At 41.7% G+C, this 17,829-nt stretch overlaps 1 protein-coding gene across 1 annotated transcript in view; it reads left to right on the top strand.

The window, feature by feature from the left end:
- LOC306925219 (rap guanine nucleotide exchange factor 5-like) overlaps window positions 1-16,771 on the top strand; it is an 83,333-nt gene extending 66,562 nt beyond the window's left edge. The window contains exons 10-18 of the mRNA XM_079503920.1: window positions 5,866-5,966; window positions 6,721-6,849; window positions 8,333-8,511; window positions 12,206-12,296; window positions 12,984-13,034; window positions 14,960-15,047; window positions 15,925-15,989; window positions 16,176-16,230; window positions 16,588-16,771. Coding sequence (XP_079360046.1) covers window positions 5,866-5,966; window positions 6,721-6,849; window positions 8,333-8,511; window positions 12,206-12,296; window positions 12,984-13,034; window positions 14,960-15,047; window positions 15,925-15,989; window positions 16,176-16,230; window positions 16,588-16,706 — 878 coding nt within the window. The 3' untranslated portion in view covers window positions 16,707-16,771. The remainder of the gene's footprint in view (window positions 1-5,865; window positions 5,967-6,720; window positions 6,850-8,332; window positions 8,512-12,205; window positions 12,297-12,983; window positions 13,035-14,959; window positions 15,048-15,924; window positions 15,990-16,175; window positions 16,231-16,587) is intronic.
- The last annotated feature ends 1,058 nt before the right edge of the window (window positions 16,772-17,829 follow it).

The following is a 17,829-nucleotide window of genomic DNA, read 5'->3' as shown; positions in this document are numbered from 1 at the left end:
AGTAGGCAGGCAGGGGCAGAGCTGCCAGAGGGGGGTCTTCCTGATTTATTTTTAATAATTACTAAATACATTTTTTTTAAATAAAAAAGTAAAACCTTTGAAAATTGAATTTAAATTTAGAAATTATTTAAAAAAATCAGGAAGACCCCCCTCTGCCTGCTCTGCACCTGCCTGTCCCCTCCCTACTCTCCCCCTGCCTGCCCCCCTACTCTCCCCCTGCCTGCCCCCACCTACTCTCCCCCTGCCTGACCCCACCCTACTCTTCTCCTACCTGACCACCGCCCCTACACTACCCCTGACTGAACTCTGCCTACTCTCCTCCTACCTGACCCCACTACTCTCCTCCTACCTGACTCACTCTCCACCTACCTGACCCCCCGCACTCTGACCTACTCTACCTGACCACCACAACTACCCTCCCCAACTTGACCCCACTTTAGCTGACCCTTGAACTATTCTCCCCCTATCTAACCTGGTCTGCCCCTACTCTAGGTGTTGGAGATTTGAACCAGCACCATCCTACTAGTCCTATTAGGTATTCTATGGATATCATCTGATTAATCCGCTGGGCCACGCCTACTCTAGGTTTTGGTGATTTGAACCAGCACCTTCCTACTAGGTATTCTACGGATATTATCTGATTTATCCACTGGGCCACACCTACTCTAGGTGTTGGTGATTTGAACAAGGACCAACCTACTAGGTATTCTACAGATATCATCTGATTTATCCGCTGGGCCACGCCTACTCTAGGTGTTGGTGATTTGAACCAGCACCTTCCTACTAGGTATTCTACAGATATTATCTGATTTATCTATTATCTGATTTATCCACTGGGCCATGCCTACTCTAGGTGTTGGTGATTTGAACCAGCACCATCGTACTAGGTATTCTATGGATATCATCTGATTTATCCTCTGGGCCACGCCTACTCTAGGTGTTGGTGATTTGAACCAGCACCATCCTATGTCGGGTTTGAACCGGCACACTTCTACTAGGTATTCTACGGATATCATCTGATTTATCCACTGGGTCACCCCTACTCTAGGTGTCGGTGATTTGAACCATCACCACCTACTAGGAGTATGTCGGGTTTGAACCGGCACACTTCTACTAGGTATTCTACGGATATCATCTGATTTATCCACTGGGCCACTCCTACTCTAGGTGTCGGTGATTTGAACCATCACCGCCTACTAGGAGTATGTCGGGTTTGAACCGGCACACTTCTACTAGGTATACTACGGATAACATCTGACTTATCCGCTGGGCCACTTACCGGCACACAATCATGGTGAATTTCTGGGCTGCTTTAAAGTTGTCCTTCTGGAAATCAGTGTGCAAAGCAAAGTGTCACAGTTATGACTAATGTGGGATTTGAACCCTGGACCTGTGGCTCCCAAGGACAGCCTCTCATCACACTGAGCTAACTGATGGTTACTACAACAAAGTTTTTCTGTGCTACTTGATGTTAGTGTGGAAAGCAAAGTGTCACAGTAAAGACTGGGGTGGGATTGCACCCTGGACCTTTATTTTTTTGTTTGAACTTGAGTGGGGTTTGAACCCAACATCTCCTGATCATGTGGCAGCGTCATAACACACTGCGCCACTGGTTCCAGACAATTCACAATGCTTTTTTGTTGCTTTTCTTCTTCTGAAATCGGTCTTGAAAGTAAAGACTTGAGTGGGGTTTGAACTCACCATCTCCCGGCAGCGTACTAACACACTGCGCCACTGGTTCCAGACAATTCAACTGCTTTTTGGTTGGTTTTCTTCTTCTGAAATCGGTCTTGAAAGTGAAGACTTGAGTGGGGTTTGAACTCACCATCTCCCGATCATGTGGCAGCATCCTAACTCACTGCACCACTGGTTCCAGACAATACAAATGCTTTTTTGTTGCTTTTCTTCTTCTGAAATCGGTCTTGAAAGTAAAGACTTGAGTGGGGTTTGAACTCACCATCTCCCGATCATGTGGCAGCGTCCTAACACACTGCGCCACTGGTTCCAGACAATTCAACTGCTTTTTTTTGGTTTTCTTCTTCTGAAATCGGTCTTGAAAGTAAAGACTTCAGTGGGGTTTGAACTCACCATCTCCCGATCATGCTGCGCCACTGGTTCCAGACAATTCACACTGCTTTTTTGTTGCTTTTCTTCTTCTGAAATCGGTCTTGAAAGTAAAGACTTGAGTGGAGTTTGAACTCACCATCTCCCGATCATGTGGCAGCGTTCTAACAGACTGCGCCACTGGTTCCAGACAATTCACACTGCTTTTTTGTTTGTTTTGTTCTGGTACCATATGGTAACCAATCTGGTACCAGACAACTAGGGTTAGGGTTAGGGTTAGGGTTAGGGTTAGGGTTAGGGTTAGGTGATGGACAAGATGGAAGTGATGATGAATGATGATTTTAACTGACAAGAAAGGAAACGGGTAACAATCAGTAGTGCAAAAAAACCAAAGGCATAATTCTATTTGCTGGACTCAAACAGAATTATACTAAGGCAACACCATTTTTGTGATTTTTCGGTTACGTTTTCCCATTTTTCAATTCTGAACAAAAAAAGGAAAAACTAGCAAATTTCTGTTTGCTGGAATCAAATTAAACAAACAAAAATCACAAATAGGTTTTTTATATGTTGGATTTAGATTCAAATAAGGCACTATACTGACCCAATAAGGTCCCCTGACCCAATAGCACAAACTTCAAAAGATCACCTGGGTGCGTTGCACTAAACGGTCCGGGTGCACTAAATACATCATTACATCAATAAATTAGTCAAGTTGTACAAGTTATTTCCATTAGGAGAGTAGTATCAAAAACAAGAAAATGACATAAAATAAAACACAATAAATAAACACAATAACCATATGCAGCATATTGAGATCCTTGACGGAAGGAGGAACTTTTTACTTTGAAATGTTTTGTAGTTTCTGAGTTATTTAACTTAAACGCCCAATGCATTCTCAATGGCAATAGCACAAACTTTGGCATGCTACTAGTCCTACATACTTACACCTAGAAACCCCATTCAAACGTATTTAAGTTCATCTTGCTACCTGCCACAATGCAGTCTGCTGTTCCCTTTGAGTACAACATTGATACAAAAATAAAATACAAAAAATAAAATAACAGGAGATTTGTCTATTGTTTCTTTTGCTGTTGTTTATCTCTAGATGTTCGAATGTTTATGAACCACAATGGAAACAAGTCTCTGGCTCTTGTCATTATCTATTCGGCCTTTTAAGAACAGCATGCACAGTGGCTCACTGGGTACAGAGCCTGCCTGGGAATCAGGAGGCTGCAGGTTCAAGTCCTGGCTCTGACATAGTGTCCCAAAATCATGAAAATATGACATAATATATTATGCCGTCCCAAACCATGGACTATAGTATGTTGTTTTTTCATGATTTTCATCTTTTTTTCAAATCCTCCAAAATCACGAAAAACGACATGCTATATAGTATGCCGTACTAGTATTCGTACTGTTGAAGCGATCTTTTGTATGTTTGCCTTCAGTTAGTAAAGTTGAAAGAATCAAGTCTTGAATTGGGATTTGAACACATAATGACATTCATCAGATGCTTTTAGAGCTGTTCAAGAGTTGTTTTGTATGTTAGTGTAACACCCGGGAATCGAACCCATGTCCCCCACATGGAAGGCCAACATCTTAACCACTAAGCCAAAGCAATTGCCTATGGCTCAGGGGAGATATGGGACTTTTGAAGTCATCAGGCTGAGGCTGTGAGCCACTGCTACAATAGCCTTCAGTTAATACAGCTCTACATGTTCAAATCCCTGTTCTCCTATAGTTTAATGCTGGAGTGTTTTAACTTTACTAACTGAAGGCTAACACACAAAATTACCAGGAGACTTTGACTGAGTGTGTCTGACTGATGGTGCAGTGGTCTAATGATCAGACTCTCTGTACGGACATTCCATGTTCAAGTCCCATTGCTCCTACAGTATAGCTCAATGCTGGAGTACTTTGAACTTTTCAAGGCTCGAATAAAAAATAAAAACTCAAAAGTCTGCTGAGTGCCCAATGGTGTGGGGCGCTTGATCGGTTGCCTCTGTTCCAGACACTTGGCAGGTTCAAGTCCCATGTCATCAAGGTGCTGGAAGACCATCGGGACACCCCATTCGACTGGTATCATACCATTGAATGGGGCCAGTATGGCCATTATCATACCATCTTATGGCCCAGTATGGCCATACTGGCATACTCACTGTTTCAGTATGTCATTATCAGCGATTGTCATTATCACTGATGTCCTGACGGAGGCGCGCCGTGTCTGGTGGCCTTGAGCTACGTGAGGCACCGCCGAGCGAGGCGCTAGCCGAGCGAGTCGCCGTGCCGAGCGTTGCGAAGGCCACCAGACCCGACTCAGCGCCGTCCGAGTTACGTCCCGATAGGCAGAGAATAGTATATATTAGTAGCCCCTAGTTTCCATGCGCCGACAATAGTTGGAAATGACACGTCCACCAGGGGGAAACCTTGACATGGCTATGGTGAGTATGCCAGTATGGCCATACTGGCCCCATAAGATGGTATGATAACGGGACATACTGGCCCCATTAAATGGTATGATAACGGTCGAATCGGCTGATCGGGAGGGGCGCTCTCTCCCCCTGTTTCCTGAGAAGTAACAGTTGGGGCTTATGTCTGAAAGAACCCTGTCCACCTAACATTTTACAGATCAAATGTTTAAAAAAAATAGCAATGCATTTTGACCCATCATCTGACAGAATAGTCTGTATTTGCATACTGGGCCCCAATTATAATCGTCGACAATGGCATAGTATGTCATTTTTCTTGATTTTCGACGATTAAAGAAAATTACTATAGTGTGTAGTTTTTTTATCATCATTTTTTTTAATCGTAGCAAAAACCATGAGCTATAGATCATGTTTTTTGCGATGATTTCAAAAACAAATGTGAAAATGATGAAAAAACTACATACTATCATATCATATCATATCATATCATATCATATCATAGTATAATCATATCATACCATCATATCATACTATAATTAACTCAATGTCTGTCAGAAACACTGTCATAGCTCCTCACTGCCTGCACCAATCACTCCCACTTTTCACACAGGCATTGACCATAATAATATGGAGTTCTTAACAAAGCCCTTTTTGATTGAACGGAAATTGGCGCTATGATAGGAAAAAAGATTATCATGTATGGCGCCAAAATTGGCGCTGTGACTGGCCGTTGTGATTGGCTAGGTGTGCCATTCTGCACTGTGATTGGCTGACCATTGCATAATGGGTGTGCCACAGGGGTCACCCGTTATATATAAGTGGCAGATAGTCCATGCTCAGAATTTGAGGACGGAATTGGTGCTGAAATGTGCATTTTTGCCCGTGTCCATCTTTGAGGATGTTTGTGTTAAGACAAACATTGTCATTGCATGCCTTTGACAACGAATGGCCAGTTTTGAGTGTTAAACACTCAGCCAGCTTAAACACAAACATTGTAGACGAAGGTGAGGACGCAAATTGTGATTGGCTGGAATGAGATCATGTATGATGATGTATGATGATGAGAGCGCCCCTCACTTCACACGGGTGTGATTTTTAATGTATCTATTAACATACTCAAGTAGGTGTTACTGACAGAGGACAGACGATAGAGGACAGAGCCCTCCTTCACCTGTGTGAAATGTTCCACATTCAGCAAAAGAAAGAAAAATAATATCGTCATACCCTCAAACGGGTATGGACTAGTATTAATTATAATTAGGCCTACTGCTTTTATGTATTTGTAATAAAATATATTGTGTGTGTGTGTGTGTGTGTGTGTGTGTGCGTGCGTGCGTGCGTGCTCTATGTGCTATCTCTCTCTCTGCAGGGAGACTGCTGCTCCAGCCACATGACAGACTGTACTCTGATTGGCTGACGCCGGTGGGCAGGCTGCACGTGTGCAGAAAGGACCTGAGTGAAGTGGCTGTGGTAATAATATCAATGACTCAGTTAGAATGCTTAAAATACACTGCTGATGCTGAATGGTAATAGAACATATAATTTAATCCAGTGATTCTCAATTCAATTTTGATATGGTCACGGTCTAACCCTTTAATCATGGGACCCCAATCTAAGAACATTTAGTTAGACATGTTGCGATCCAATATGGTCCACACTTCCTTTACTCTCTGTTAGATTATAGAGATATATCGATATAGATTCTCTATTTGTATTTACTGTACTTGTACATGTAATAATGGTGAGGATTTAGCTATCAATAATTTTCCCGGGACCGCTGGAACGCCACCAAAGGGCCCCTGGTGGTCCCTGGAAAGCACGTTGAGAATCAATGTTCTAATGAATCACAAACAAACCTGATGCACCAAACATGTACATTTAACCGCTGGGAACTTGTGTGGAAAATGTAACTAGACTGGAGTTGAAAAAAGCACATCATCTCTGTTGAGGGGAAACCTGACTGTTTTCAGTTTTGGACATTCAGGATTCAAATTAAAAAAAAACGTCATCTACAAGCTCGAACTTGTCTCTTCATGCCGCGTTTCGAGCTTGTGGATCTGCACAATTACAACAACAACAAAAACAGTACAGTTATACACTGTAGGCCTACTCTCTTATCTAAAAATTTAAAAATAAAACCCTATTATAAAGATTTCTTTATAAGAAATAAAATAAAAGTCTTGAGAAGCAGTGGGTTTAAGAGCACCGCTCGTCCGTCCTGCAGAGTCCAGTCACTGACAACTCAGCTGAGCAGCAGCAGCAGAGGACGGGCCGCATGCTTAGCATAAACACATGGGACGTGGCTGTGGCCCTCACCAACTTCGACTGGACCATCTTCAACTCCATACACCAGGTCGGTTTGCCAGCTGTGTGAATGTCGTGATAATTGAAGATATTGTGGCCGCTGGAATGTTCAAGGGCAGTTTGTTCATCAGATAATCTGAGCTACTGTGAAAGAAATGTGTATTGTATGGTATTATGACATGCTTGACTTCAGCCTTGACCTTTTGTCCCTCAGGTCCATCTAGGCCATGTGTTGGGTGGAAACCTCATATGTCCAAAACTGTTATTTTTCAGGATTACAATTATTCAAAAGTAGCTACAGTAGCAAAAGTAACAGATCTACAAGCTCAAAACACGACGCTTCGCGCTGCATTTTGAGCTTGTGGATCTGCTACTTTTGACGCTTTCGTGTGACGCTGTAGTATGATCAAGTAGGGTGTGAATTACGAAAAGTAAGTTAAAATATGGATATAAGAGGTTTCTGCCCGACAGCAACGATTTACACTTTCGAGATCTGCCAGTTGAGCCCAGTAGGAAAACAAGCCCTATTTGGGGCTGGGGTTTGGCCGCTTTGTGAAAGCCCCCTGTATCCCCAGATGGATACACTAGGTCCAGTGGGCAGGCTAACATTGTGGCCAGCTCAATGTTAAATACACATTTTTTTCCTTAGTCTTATGACTTGGACTCGTTTGAAAAACGTACACATCACCATACATCGAATTCCATGCTCAGCCAATCAAATCAATCAAACCGTGGTACACACAAACACAAACACAAAAAATGTATAATATGGAAATTGTGAGGAATAATGTCTCCATCATTATCACACCTATGTATCCTTAGTTAGCCCCAACATTTGTGCATATTATACAGGTTTTGTAGCAATCTGTAAGATGGCCAGTGTTGTCAGGGGCTGACTGTCTTTCAGCAAGGTTGGACTCATTTGACAGTGACAGTTAAATTGCCTATCAAATAATCAAGTATAGTCTGCACATATACTGGACCACTGGATATAGGTGAAGATTGAATGGGCTCTCCCCAAATCTGCTTTACTAATAGAAAGGCATGTGGCATGCTCCTAAATGTAGTTTAAATTTACTGAGAAAGGCACAGCCACCCAGTCACACACACACGATCGCATGCGTGCGTGCGTGCGTGACGTGTGTGCGTGCGTGCAAACGCACACGCACACACACACACACACACACTTAGATTTGTGATTTTTGAGGGGAACTAGCCCCTAGCGCCTACCGTATGGATTTGTGTAAATACAAACATTGAAGACAAAAGTGTGTAAACACAAACATTGAAGACAAAAGTGAGGATGCAAATTGTGATTGGCCAGAATGACATGATGACGTATGATGATAAGAGCGCCCCTCACTTCACACGGGTGTGATTTGTAATAAGGCTTACCATTTTATAGTTTTATTAGGCCTAATGTATAACAGTTGAGTTATACATACGTTGAGTTTTGACCTGGGTTAGGTATCTGTGTGATGTTTCTGTTGCATAAAGGAATCCTCCAATTTGATTTCCATCCTGTTTCACAGCAAGAGCTGGTGTATTTCATATTCAGCCGCAATGCCGGCAGCGGCCACACTGCGGCGCTAGAGCAGCTGCTGCAGCGCTGCAACGAGGTGCAGCTGTGGGTGGCGACGGAGGTGCTGCTCTGCTCCGCCCTCTGCAAACGAGTCCAAGTCATTAAGAAGTTCATCAAGATCGCTGCACAGTGAGTCATTATTAGCTCCCCTCATCGACTAACTGCTGAACACCATTGATCTGGTGCTTTCATCCCATGGTAGATGCTGACCTCACTGTTCTATACAGCACTGCTGGCCTTGAGTAGTGGAGGTTTATTTTTTATTTTTAAGATTTGTTTTTGGCTTTTCTGCCTTTATTCAGTGAAGAATGACAGGAAAGAGGCAGAGAGAAAAGGGGAGAGACGTGCAGCAAAGGTCGTCATGAATGGGACTCAAACACGTGACGTGCTGTCAGGCCAGAGCCTATATGTGGTATGCGCCTGGACCACTAGGCCAGCGGGCACGTCAGAGGCAGTTTTTTCTTTTACTTAAAGGAGCACTTCACTCATCTCTCAATTGGTCCTCACTCAGGGTGCAGGCACACTTAAGCGCCAAGAGGCGTCAAGAAAACGCCTAGAGCAGGCGTCTCTTCTGGGTTTTTAAACAGCTGTTGGATGGAAATTACGCTAGCTGTGCGCAGCTTCTTGTAGCGTCAGCGCTACAAGTTGAAGCTGCGCACTAGCGCCATTTCCATCCACCAGCTGTCTAAAAACCAGGAAGAGATGCCTGCTCTAGGCGTTTTCTTGCCGCCTCTTGACGCTTAAGTGTGCACCCTATAAGGCTCATGATAAAATGGTACAATATTTTCCTACTCAGTCTGTGTCTCACAGGAGAGCTGTGGACAGTTCTAACCTCGCGTCACCAGGCTTTCCACCTCTGAGGAAAGCCTGGTCCGTGTTCCAAAATCGCAGTGTGAACCGGTCTGGAGCGGATTGTAATTTACGTCATGTTGTAGTCAATGATTTGTAGTCATCAGGCAGGAAACCACAAGGCGGAATAAGAATTCCGCCATTCATAGTACTGATTCCGCCTTGTGGTTTCCTGCCAGAGGACTACAAATCATTGACTACAAGCAACATGACGAAAGTTACCATCCGCTTCCGACCGGATCATAAATCTGAAATGTAATGCTGCCCAGGCTAGGACAGTTCAGAAACCTACCTACCAAGGACAATGGTTTTCATTATAGCATGCTAACTTAACAGGAATAGCAAGCCTGTATGTGTTAGCTTGGATTCACAATTGATGATGGTAGAGTGGTAGGCGGGTTTCTGAACTGTCCACAGGCCTCCTCTGTCCTCTGTTTAAATGGCAACGGTCTGTAGAGAAAACAGAAAAATAAAATATCAGATGTGACCGCCCGTTTAGACGGTTATCGGGGGTTGAAAACGCCCTGAAGTGGAACTACTTTCCAGAGAGGAAATCGTTGAAAACGATGCGCCTGGTGTCTCCAGGTAAACATGAAATATGAAGGAATCCGCAAAACGTGTGATGTCATGGCTCTGTTAGTCTGTTCACGTCCGCCGATGTAAACAAACACCATGTGCGTTCGTTCCCATTCTTTTTTCATTTTCCCAAAGAATTATAATAAAAAGAAAAACACGGTTTCCTCACACATTAGAACAACAATATCAGTCATGAGAACCAAGGACAGGTGTTTTCAATTAATCTAAAATTCTACCATTTGTATAGGTACTATAAGAAGAGGACGTGTCTGATACAATCAATATCAAAGAGCTAAATACTGAATCAAGCAACTTAAACAATGCTCTTTTATGTCCAAGTAGTAGACGTTACAATTGCCCCAACCATGTTTGAAAGTGAAATATCCCTTTAAAAAAAAAACTGCATTTGTAGTTTTACTTGAGAAAAAGTACAAAAGTATTGTTTCAAAATATATTTGAAGTAGGCCTACCAAAGTAAAAGCATTCATTATGAATCGCTCATTTCATGACCCCCCCCCCCCCCCTCAAAAAAAAAGAATACAATAAAAATAAGTAGCAGTTATGTGACACGTGAGCTTGTCATTTCTGAATAGATAAAGTATAAAATAGGGTTAATGTCTTTGTGTATTTTGTAATAATAATAATAATCTAAATCTACAGTAAAGTAATTGTAACTGAAGTTTTCAATTAATTGTAGTGGAGTAAAAAGTAGCATAGAAAAGTCCTTAAAAAGTACTAAAATGTACAGTAGGCCTACTTACCGGTAGTTACTTTCCACCAGTGGCCTTGTGCAGCACACTACACTGACACTAGTCTCTCTCCAGTGGGACAGGGAGGTTAACATGGGAATGCTGCCCCCTCCAGTGGCAGGCTGTTGAAGTACAATTTACAATGACAAAGAGCACGTAGCACAGTTGCTCTCAAAAGTGAATACATTAATGTTAGTACAACTAGTATGATGTGCGATGGTTTCTGCCTGACAGCAAACCCAAAAACCAAACGCGATATGTAAATGTCTAACTGTACTGTGCACATGTATGGTGCACTGTAGTGCCCTTGAACAAGGCATTGAACCACTACGATGAAATGTGTTCTATGAGCAGGGCCTGGCTGGAAACAAGTTCTTGAGCTTAGCCCAGATACCCTGGGTAAATATAGTAATCATTTCATTTAATTTCATTTCAATGAAGTTAAACGGCTCAGTGTGACGTTCAGTAACAAACATTGTTCTGCTCTGAACAGCTGCCTGTAATGTTAAACAGCTCAGTAACAGTGTGTTCTGTACAGCTGTAATGTTAAACAGCTCAGTTACAGTGTGTTCTGTACAGCTGTAATGTTAAACAGCTCAGTAACAGTGTGTTCTGTACAGCTGTAATGTTAAACAGCTCAGTAACAGTGTGTTCTGTACAACTGTAATGTTAAACAGCTCAGTAACAGTGTGTTCTGTACAGCTGTAATGTTAAACAGCTCAGTAACAGTGTGTTCTGTACAGCTGTAATGTTAAACAGCTCAGTAACAGTGTGTTCTGTACAGCTGTAATGTTAAACAGCTCAGTAACAGTGTGTTCTGTACAGCTGTAATGTTAAACAGCTCAGTAACAGTGTGTTCTGTACAGCTGTAATGTTAAACAGCTCAGTAACAGTGTGTTCTGTACAGCTGTAATGTTAAACAGCTCAGTAACAGTGTGTTCTGTACAGCTGTAATGTTAAACAGCTCAGTAACAGTGTGTTCTGTACAGCTGTAATGTTAAACAGCTCAGTTACAGTGTGTTCTGTACAGCTGTAATGTTAAACAGCTCAGTTACAGTGTGTTCTGTACAGCTGTAATGTTAAACAGCTCAGTTACAGTGTGTTCCTCTGTACAGCTGTAATTTATTATTTTATTTAACCTATTTAACCAGTAAAAACACATTGACTCTTTTTCAAGTGGGAACTGGCCAATCGGCAGAATACATAATTACACTTCAAAGCTACATCGTACATGTCAAGTTATACAACAGCCAATAATAAATCCATGACAATACCTCCAGAAACCTATACAATATATACAGCAATACTCCAAAATGGTACACTAACAATAACCAAGACATTTTGTACACAAATACACAAAGTACATTATGGACGGGAACCAAAAAACAATAAATATATGGGCATATGCGAAGGCTAGCACACATCCGAACATGTGCAGGTGTTGGACTGTACATTTAAGATGATCCCATTTTAGTCTGGCTTGCAGGTCATTCCACGACCAGGGGCCAAAGAAAGCGAGACACTTTTTACCCCCCTCAGATTTAAAGGATTTAAAGTAATGTTAAACAGATCATTAACAGAGTGTGTTCTCCTTTGTACAGCTGTAATGTTAAACAGCTCAGTAACAGAGTGTGTTCTCCTCTGTACAGCTGTAAGGCCCAGAAGAATCTCAACTGTCTGTTTGCCATCATCATGGGTCTGAACACGGCAGCGGTCAGCCGCCTCAGCCTGACCTGGGAGGTAAGCAGCCTCTGTACTGTAACACCTGTACTGTAACATCCTGACTGTTCAGTACATTCTGACAGTGTATTTAATATCTGTCAGAGTTGAATACACTGTCAGTCAGTGTGCAGATGGAATAACAGCGTGGCTGCAGTGTGAATCATCTATATAACGCATTGTTGTTGTCGGGCAGAATGCTCTTATCTCCACATTGCCCGTAAATTAATGCCTTATTACATACTATACTGTACATACTACAGCGTCACACAAAAGCATGACAGTTTTGGACATAATGAGGAAAACCTCATTATGTCGTTACTACAGTATGACACACAAGTCCGATTCGCCTGCCTGTCACCTCCATTATAAAATGTATATTTGTCAGTGAATCCAACACTTCGGTTTTGTTTTCATTTAATTTCATTTCAGTTCAGTTCATTTCATATTAACCCATTTAGACCCGACGTCGAAATAAATAAAAACATCTTCTGAAAGAATATATTCAAAGATTTGTGCCGCATTTTCACGATTTTTCAAAAATAGCAGACCTACAAGCTTGTAGCACGCCACTCGGTGGCGCGCTATGACTATGAGCTTGTAGATCTGCTTTTTTTCAATAGCTAAAGTATAACATAATGCTTAGTTAAAACACCAAAAGGTGTCCCACCCAGAATGTGTTAATATATATACTTTTTGTCTTTGCAGAAAGTTCCTGGGAAGTTCAAAAAGCTGTTCTCTGAGCTGGAGATGATGACAGTAGGTGCACTTGGCAAACACACACGACAGAGGAAGTTGTAGTTAGGATTAGAAAGCATTACGCTACTGTACTGTAACTTTCACAGACTCTAGGCCGTATAATTAATGAGGAGACTCACAGTTCCAGGTTGCTGTGGGCTGACATACATATTAAAAAACATGATATTCCTGGCAGACAAAAAAAAGGGTGAAATGGGGTAAACATGGCCTTGGGGCACACTCATAGCCTCTTAATAATTCATACTGCAAGCAAACAGTTGAACTTTAATTACAATACACATACGCACGTGCACAAGCATAATGCATGCATGTACTCAGCCACGCACGCACGCACTTACCAGTGGTGGAAAAAGTACTCAATTGTTTTACTTAAGTAAAAGTACCAATACTGCAATTTAGAACTACTTTGTTACAAATAAAAGTACGGAATTGAAAATGTACTTACACAAATACAAAAGTATCGGCATCAAAAAAGTAAAAGTACTCATTGTGCAGAATGTGCCATTTCACAAGTTCAAAATGTGTACACAATCTATTGAATAACAACATTTTTTTTTACTAGTTTTTCAATTTTTTCAAATAATTGTAGTGGAGTAAAAGTACAAATTTTGGCTCTGAGATGTAGTGGAGTAGAAGTAAAACATGCACACGTTTTGTATCCTCCTGCATTATGTATATTTATTTATTTGGGCACAGCATGTTATATGTAGCATACTTGCACTTGTATAACCATTGGATCACAGTTGTCCCAATATTTTTCTTTTTTAAAGACAAGGGATATAAAAAGTAGGGGTGGGACGATATGGGTTCCTCACGATAATTATGATATATATCGCGATATTAGGCCCTCGATAACGATAATATCACGATATTCGATATATTGCGATATTTGCGATATATCGATATATTGTATGAAATTTCATCAACGATATATCACGATATCTGCAACTACAAAATACTTGGAACTGAAAAAATGCAGCATTTTGTATTCCCACAAAGCTGTTTGGAGACTTTGGACAAATCACCATCCAGTAATTCAGTATTTGTGGTTGCTGTGGAATCTGAGTGGGATTTGCTTTATTTTAGCTGTCATTTCCTCCTTTTCTAAACATGTTGTTCATCACTTCATTATGAACAACATTTCAAATTTCTAAAAAAAGAAAAAAAAAAGTTTATTTTTTCCCCGATATCGATATTTTAATAATCAATATCGATTATTTATCGCGGGAGGACGTATCGATATATATCGCCATATCGATATTTCAGCACACCCCTAATAAAAAGCACAACAAAAACAGACAAAGCAAAAAGAAAAGGCTGTTTTGGGCAGAAACCTCATCTCCATAATTCTAACTTTTTGTGTTTTCTTTTTGTAAATAAACATCCTAGAGCGTCAGCGTCACACAATAGCATCAACAGTAGCAGATCCACAAGCTCAAAATGTTTTGGGCTTGTGGATCTGCAACTTTTGCGGTTTTGGAATTTGAACCCTAGAAAGTGTGAGGTTTCTACCCGACAGAATCAATGTAGGCTACTTCATTGTAGTTGCCAGTGTCTAAGCAAAGCAAAGTTACTATATTTACCCAGGGTAACTGGACTAAGCATCAGATACTTGTTTACAGCCAGGCTCTGCTCATAGAACATTTCATGGTAGTGGTTCAATGCCTTGCTCAAGGGCACTTCAGCGGTGGTAATTTTAACGTGCCGGTCCGGGGATACGAACTGGTGACCTTCCGGTATCAAGACCGCTCCGCAAACCGTTCGGCCACCGCTGCCACTATGCTGAACATAGTGAACTGTTAAGACAGGGATCTGTTATTTTCAGTGCGCAACGCCATTGTATTATCGTATAGGACATAAATTAAGCATTATAAAGATTTCTGACACAAGGGTATTTATTAATAAGACATATTTGTTCCTCCCAGGATCCCTCTCTAAACCACAAGGCCTACAGAGACTACTTTAAGAAGATGAAGGCTCCAAAGATCCCCTTCCTCCCTCTGTTACTGAAAGGTGTGTTCATTACCCCTGTTATATAATTTATTATTACCTATATCAAGGGTTCCCAAGCCTTTGAGGCCGTGACCCCCCAAAAATAAAACAAATTGAAACGGGGGACCCCCCTATCCTGACAAGCACTTGGACTTGTAGAAGTTGAGACTTTAAATTTAGGTTGACTTGGTTCCAATATTGTGAAAATAGCCGATCTACAAGCTCACACTGCCTTGCAATGCGAGGCGTTGTGAGCTTGTAGATCGGCTATCGGCCACACTGTAGTGTGCATAGGTAGTGTGTAGTTTGTTCATGTGTGTGCCACTTCAAATTTGTCCACCAGATGGCGTCGTAGCTCAACTAGTTGCCTTGTAGACCTATTATTGATTCGCTTGATTGATTGAATACTTTATGAACAGTTTGCAGAAAAAAGCACATGACAGTACAATTCAAAGACAATTTAAAACCCAAGAAAGCCTATGGCTTGTTTCCATTGGCATCTTCATATTCAATTCAACAGAAATGTTATTTATAGAATTATATATTTTCATACAGTACTGTATGTGCTGTTTAAAACAAGAGAAAGAACTATAGAAATACATGTATTGAACTAGAAAGGTCGCAATTTAAAAACAATGCAAAGTGTGGTTGCCGCAGTGGCTTACATATGCCCCTCCCACTGATATTGCCAGCCAATTACAATGTCACGTCACCCCTGCGATCATGCATAAGTAATTCGGGGATTTATCCCCCAAAAATCATGTTTTTGCACCATACGGTTACATTTTTGGCATTTGCGGTGCCCCCTATGGATGAAAATAGAATTGCTGTGTTGCAGATATCACATTCATTCATGGATTATTACTGATTATAATTAGAATGGTTGTATATCTTGCAGATATCACGTTCATTCATGAAGGCAACAAAACATTTCATGATAATCTTATCAACTTTGAGAAGCTGGTGAGTAAACAAAGTACCTGTATTGATTTTGCAAACACAGCAAATAAATCTCACAACAAGTGGCATCACAACATATTGTGAGTTTGTAGAAACGTATTTATATATTTTTGAAACATTTTGTCTATTGTTTCAGTGGATTATTAGTCACAGTCTAATGGTGTTGGTGTGTGTTTTTGTGTCTTGCAGCACATGATAGCAGACACAGTGCGGCTCATCAGACACTGTCAGACAGATCATCTAGGTGGGAAATCAGCTTAACACCTTATTTGGTTGACTGGAGTCCCTCAGGGCTATATACTAGGATATTTTCTGTTTTCCGTTTTATTGTGGGGAAAGTATAAAAAGTAGCTAATTTATGTTATGTTTTGTAATAATAATCTGAATCTGCAAATGCAAAGTAATTTTTCCAAGAATTGATTGAATCGAAAGTACATTTGCCTCTGAGATATATGGTAGTGTAAAGTATTTAAAAATGTCAATACTCAAAGTAAATTAGGATACTAGTACCTCAGAATTGAGTAGATGTACTTAGTTACAGCTTGGGCAGTATCAGTGGATCGGCTGTAGCCAACATGATGTTGTGTGCTTACCCCGACAGGAAACGGCATCACGGAGAAGGGCAGCCCTGACGTGAGCTCCTACATCCATCACCTTCTGATCATCGACAATCAGCAGACTCAGTTTGAGCTGTCCCACAGACTAGAGCCCCGGTCATAGACAGAGAGACATAGACACACAGAGAGACAGACAGACTGGAGCCCCGGACAGACACACAGAGAGACAGACAGACTGGAGCCCCGGACAGACACACACAGAGAGACAGACAGACTGGAGCCCCGGACAGACACACAGAGAGACAGACAGACTGGAGCCCCGGACATAAACAGAGACATTGACACATAAGAGACAGACAGACTGTCTGGAGCCCCACAGAGACACAGAGAGAGAGAGTCTCTTTATGCTGGACACCACCCTGTCACCCTGTCAGTCAGTCAGTCAGTCTGTACAATTTGCCAAGGAAACACCTGCCTACATAACTGCCTATCGCTGACGCAGTGACGACACTGTCGGGAAGAAACCTCTCATCTCCGTACTTTAACTTTCCGGGTTTTTATATAAATGAATGCCCCACTTAATAATTCTACAGCGTCACACGAAAGTATCCAAATTAAGTAGCAGATCTACAAGTAGAATGTAGATCTGCAACCTTTTCTGTTATTTTTATTATTATTATTTAGAATCCTGAAAAGTAACAGTTTCGGACAAATGAGGTTTCCACCCGACAGAGACGATATATTACCATGATAAGCAATGCCACACCATTAGTACCAAAGAGTCTCTAGTCCTACGTGGGTGCTGTCGGTCTCGCCACCAGAACGTCAGAACTCGTGGACGTCTGATGATCGGTATTGCTACATTTCGCAAGAGTGTGTTGATTTCTGCTCTCCGAAACACACCTGACAGACATTAGGAAATCAAGGTTTGGATGTCTAAGGCCTCACTCAGACCTTTACAGCGTTGTGAGTGTCATGGCCGCCCCAATGCATTTCCAATGGAGGTCACATGGTCTGTTGTATGGCTTTCAGCTGTGTTTCGACTGCCCCCTCCCCCTCACACAACACAAATGTTGTGTCAAACCATGTGACCTCCATTGGAAATGCATTGGAGCGGCCATGACACTACACAACATTCATCCAACAAGCATACAGCAATGCAGTAAAGGTGTGAGCTCAGCCTTACTCTTGAGTTGGTCCCCCCCCCCCCCCCCCACCCAGCCCACTGAGCTCCTTGCTACTGATCAGCACACCTCTCAAGTCAGCCCTCAGATGAAGCTGTGAGA

This window comes from Electrona antarctica, assembly GCF_951216825.1.
Source record: "Electrona antarctica genome assembly, chromosome: 6".
In the NCBI taxonomy this organism is placed as follows: domain Eukaryota; kingdom Metazoa; phylum Chordata; class Actinopteri; order Myctophiformes; family Myctophidae; genus Electrona; species Electrona antarctica.
Note: the sequence above shows the minus strand (reverse complement) of the source record. Positions and strands in the feature narration are given on the sequence as shown.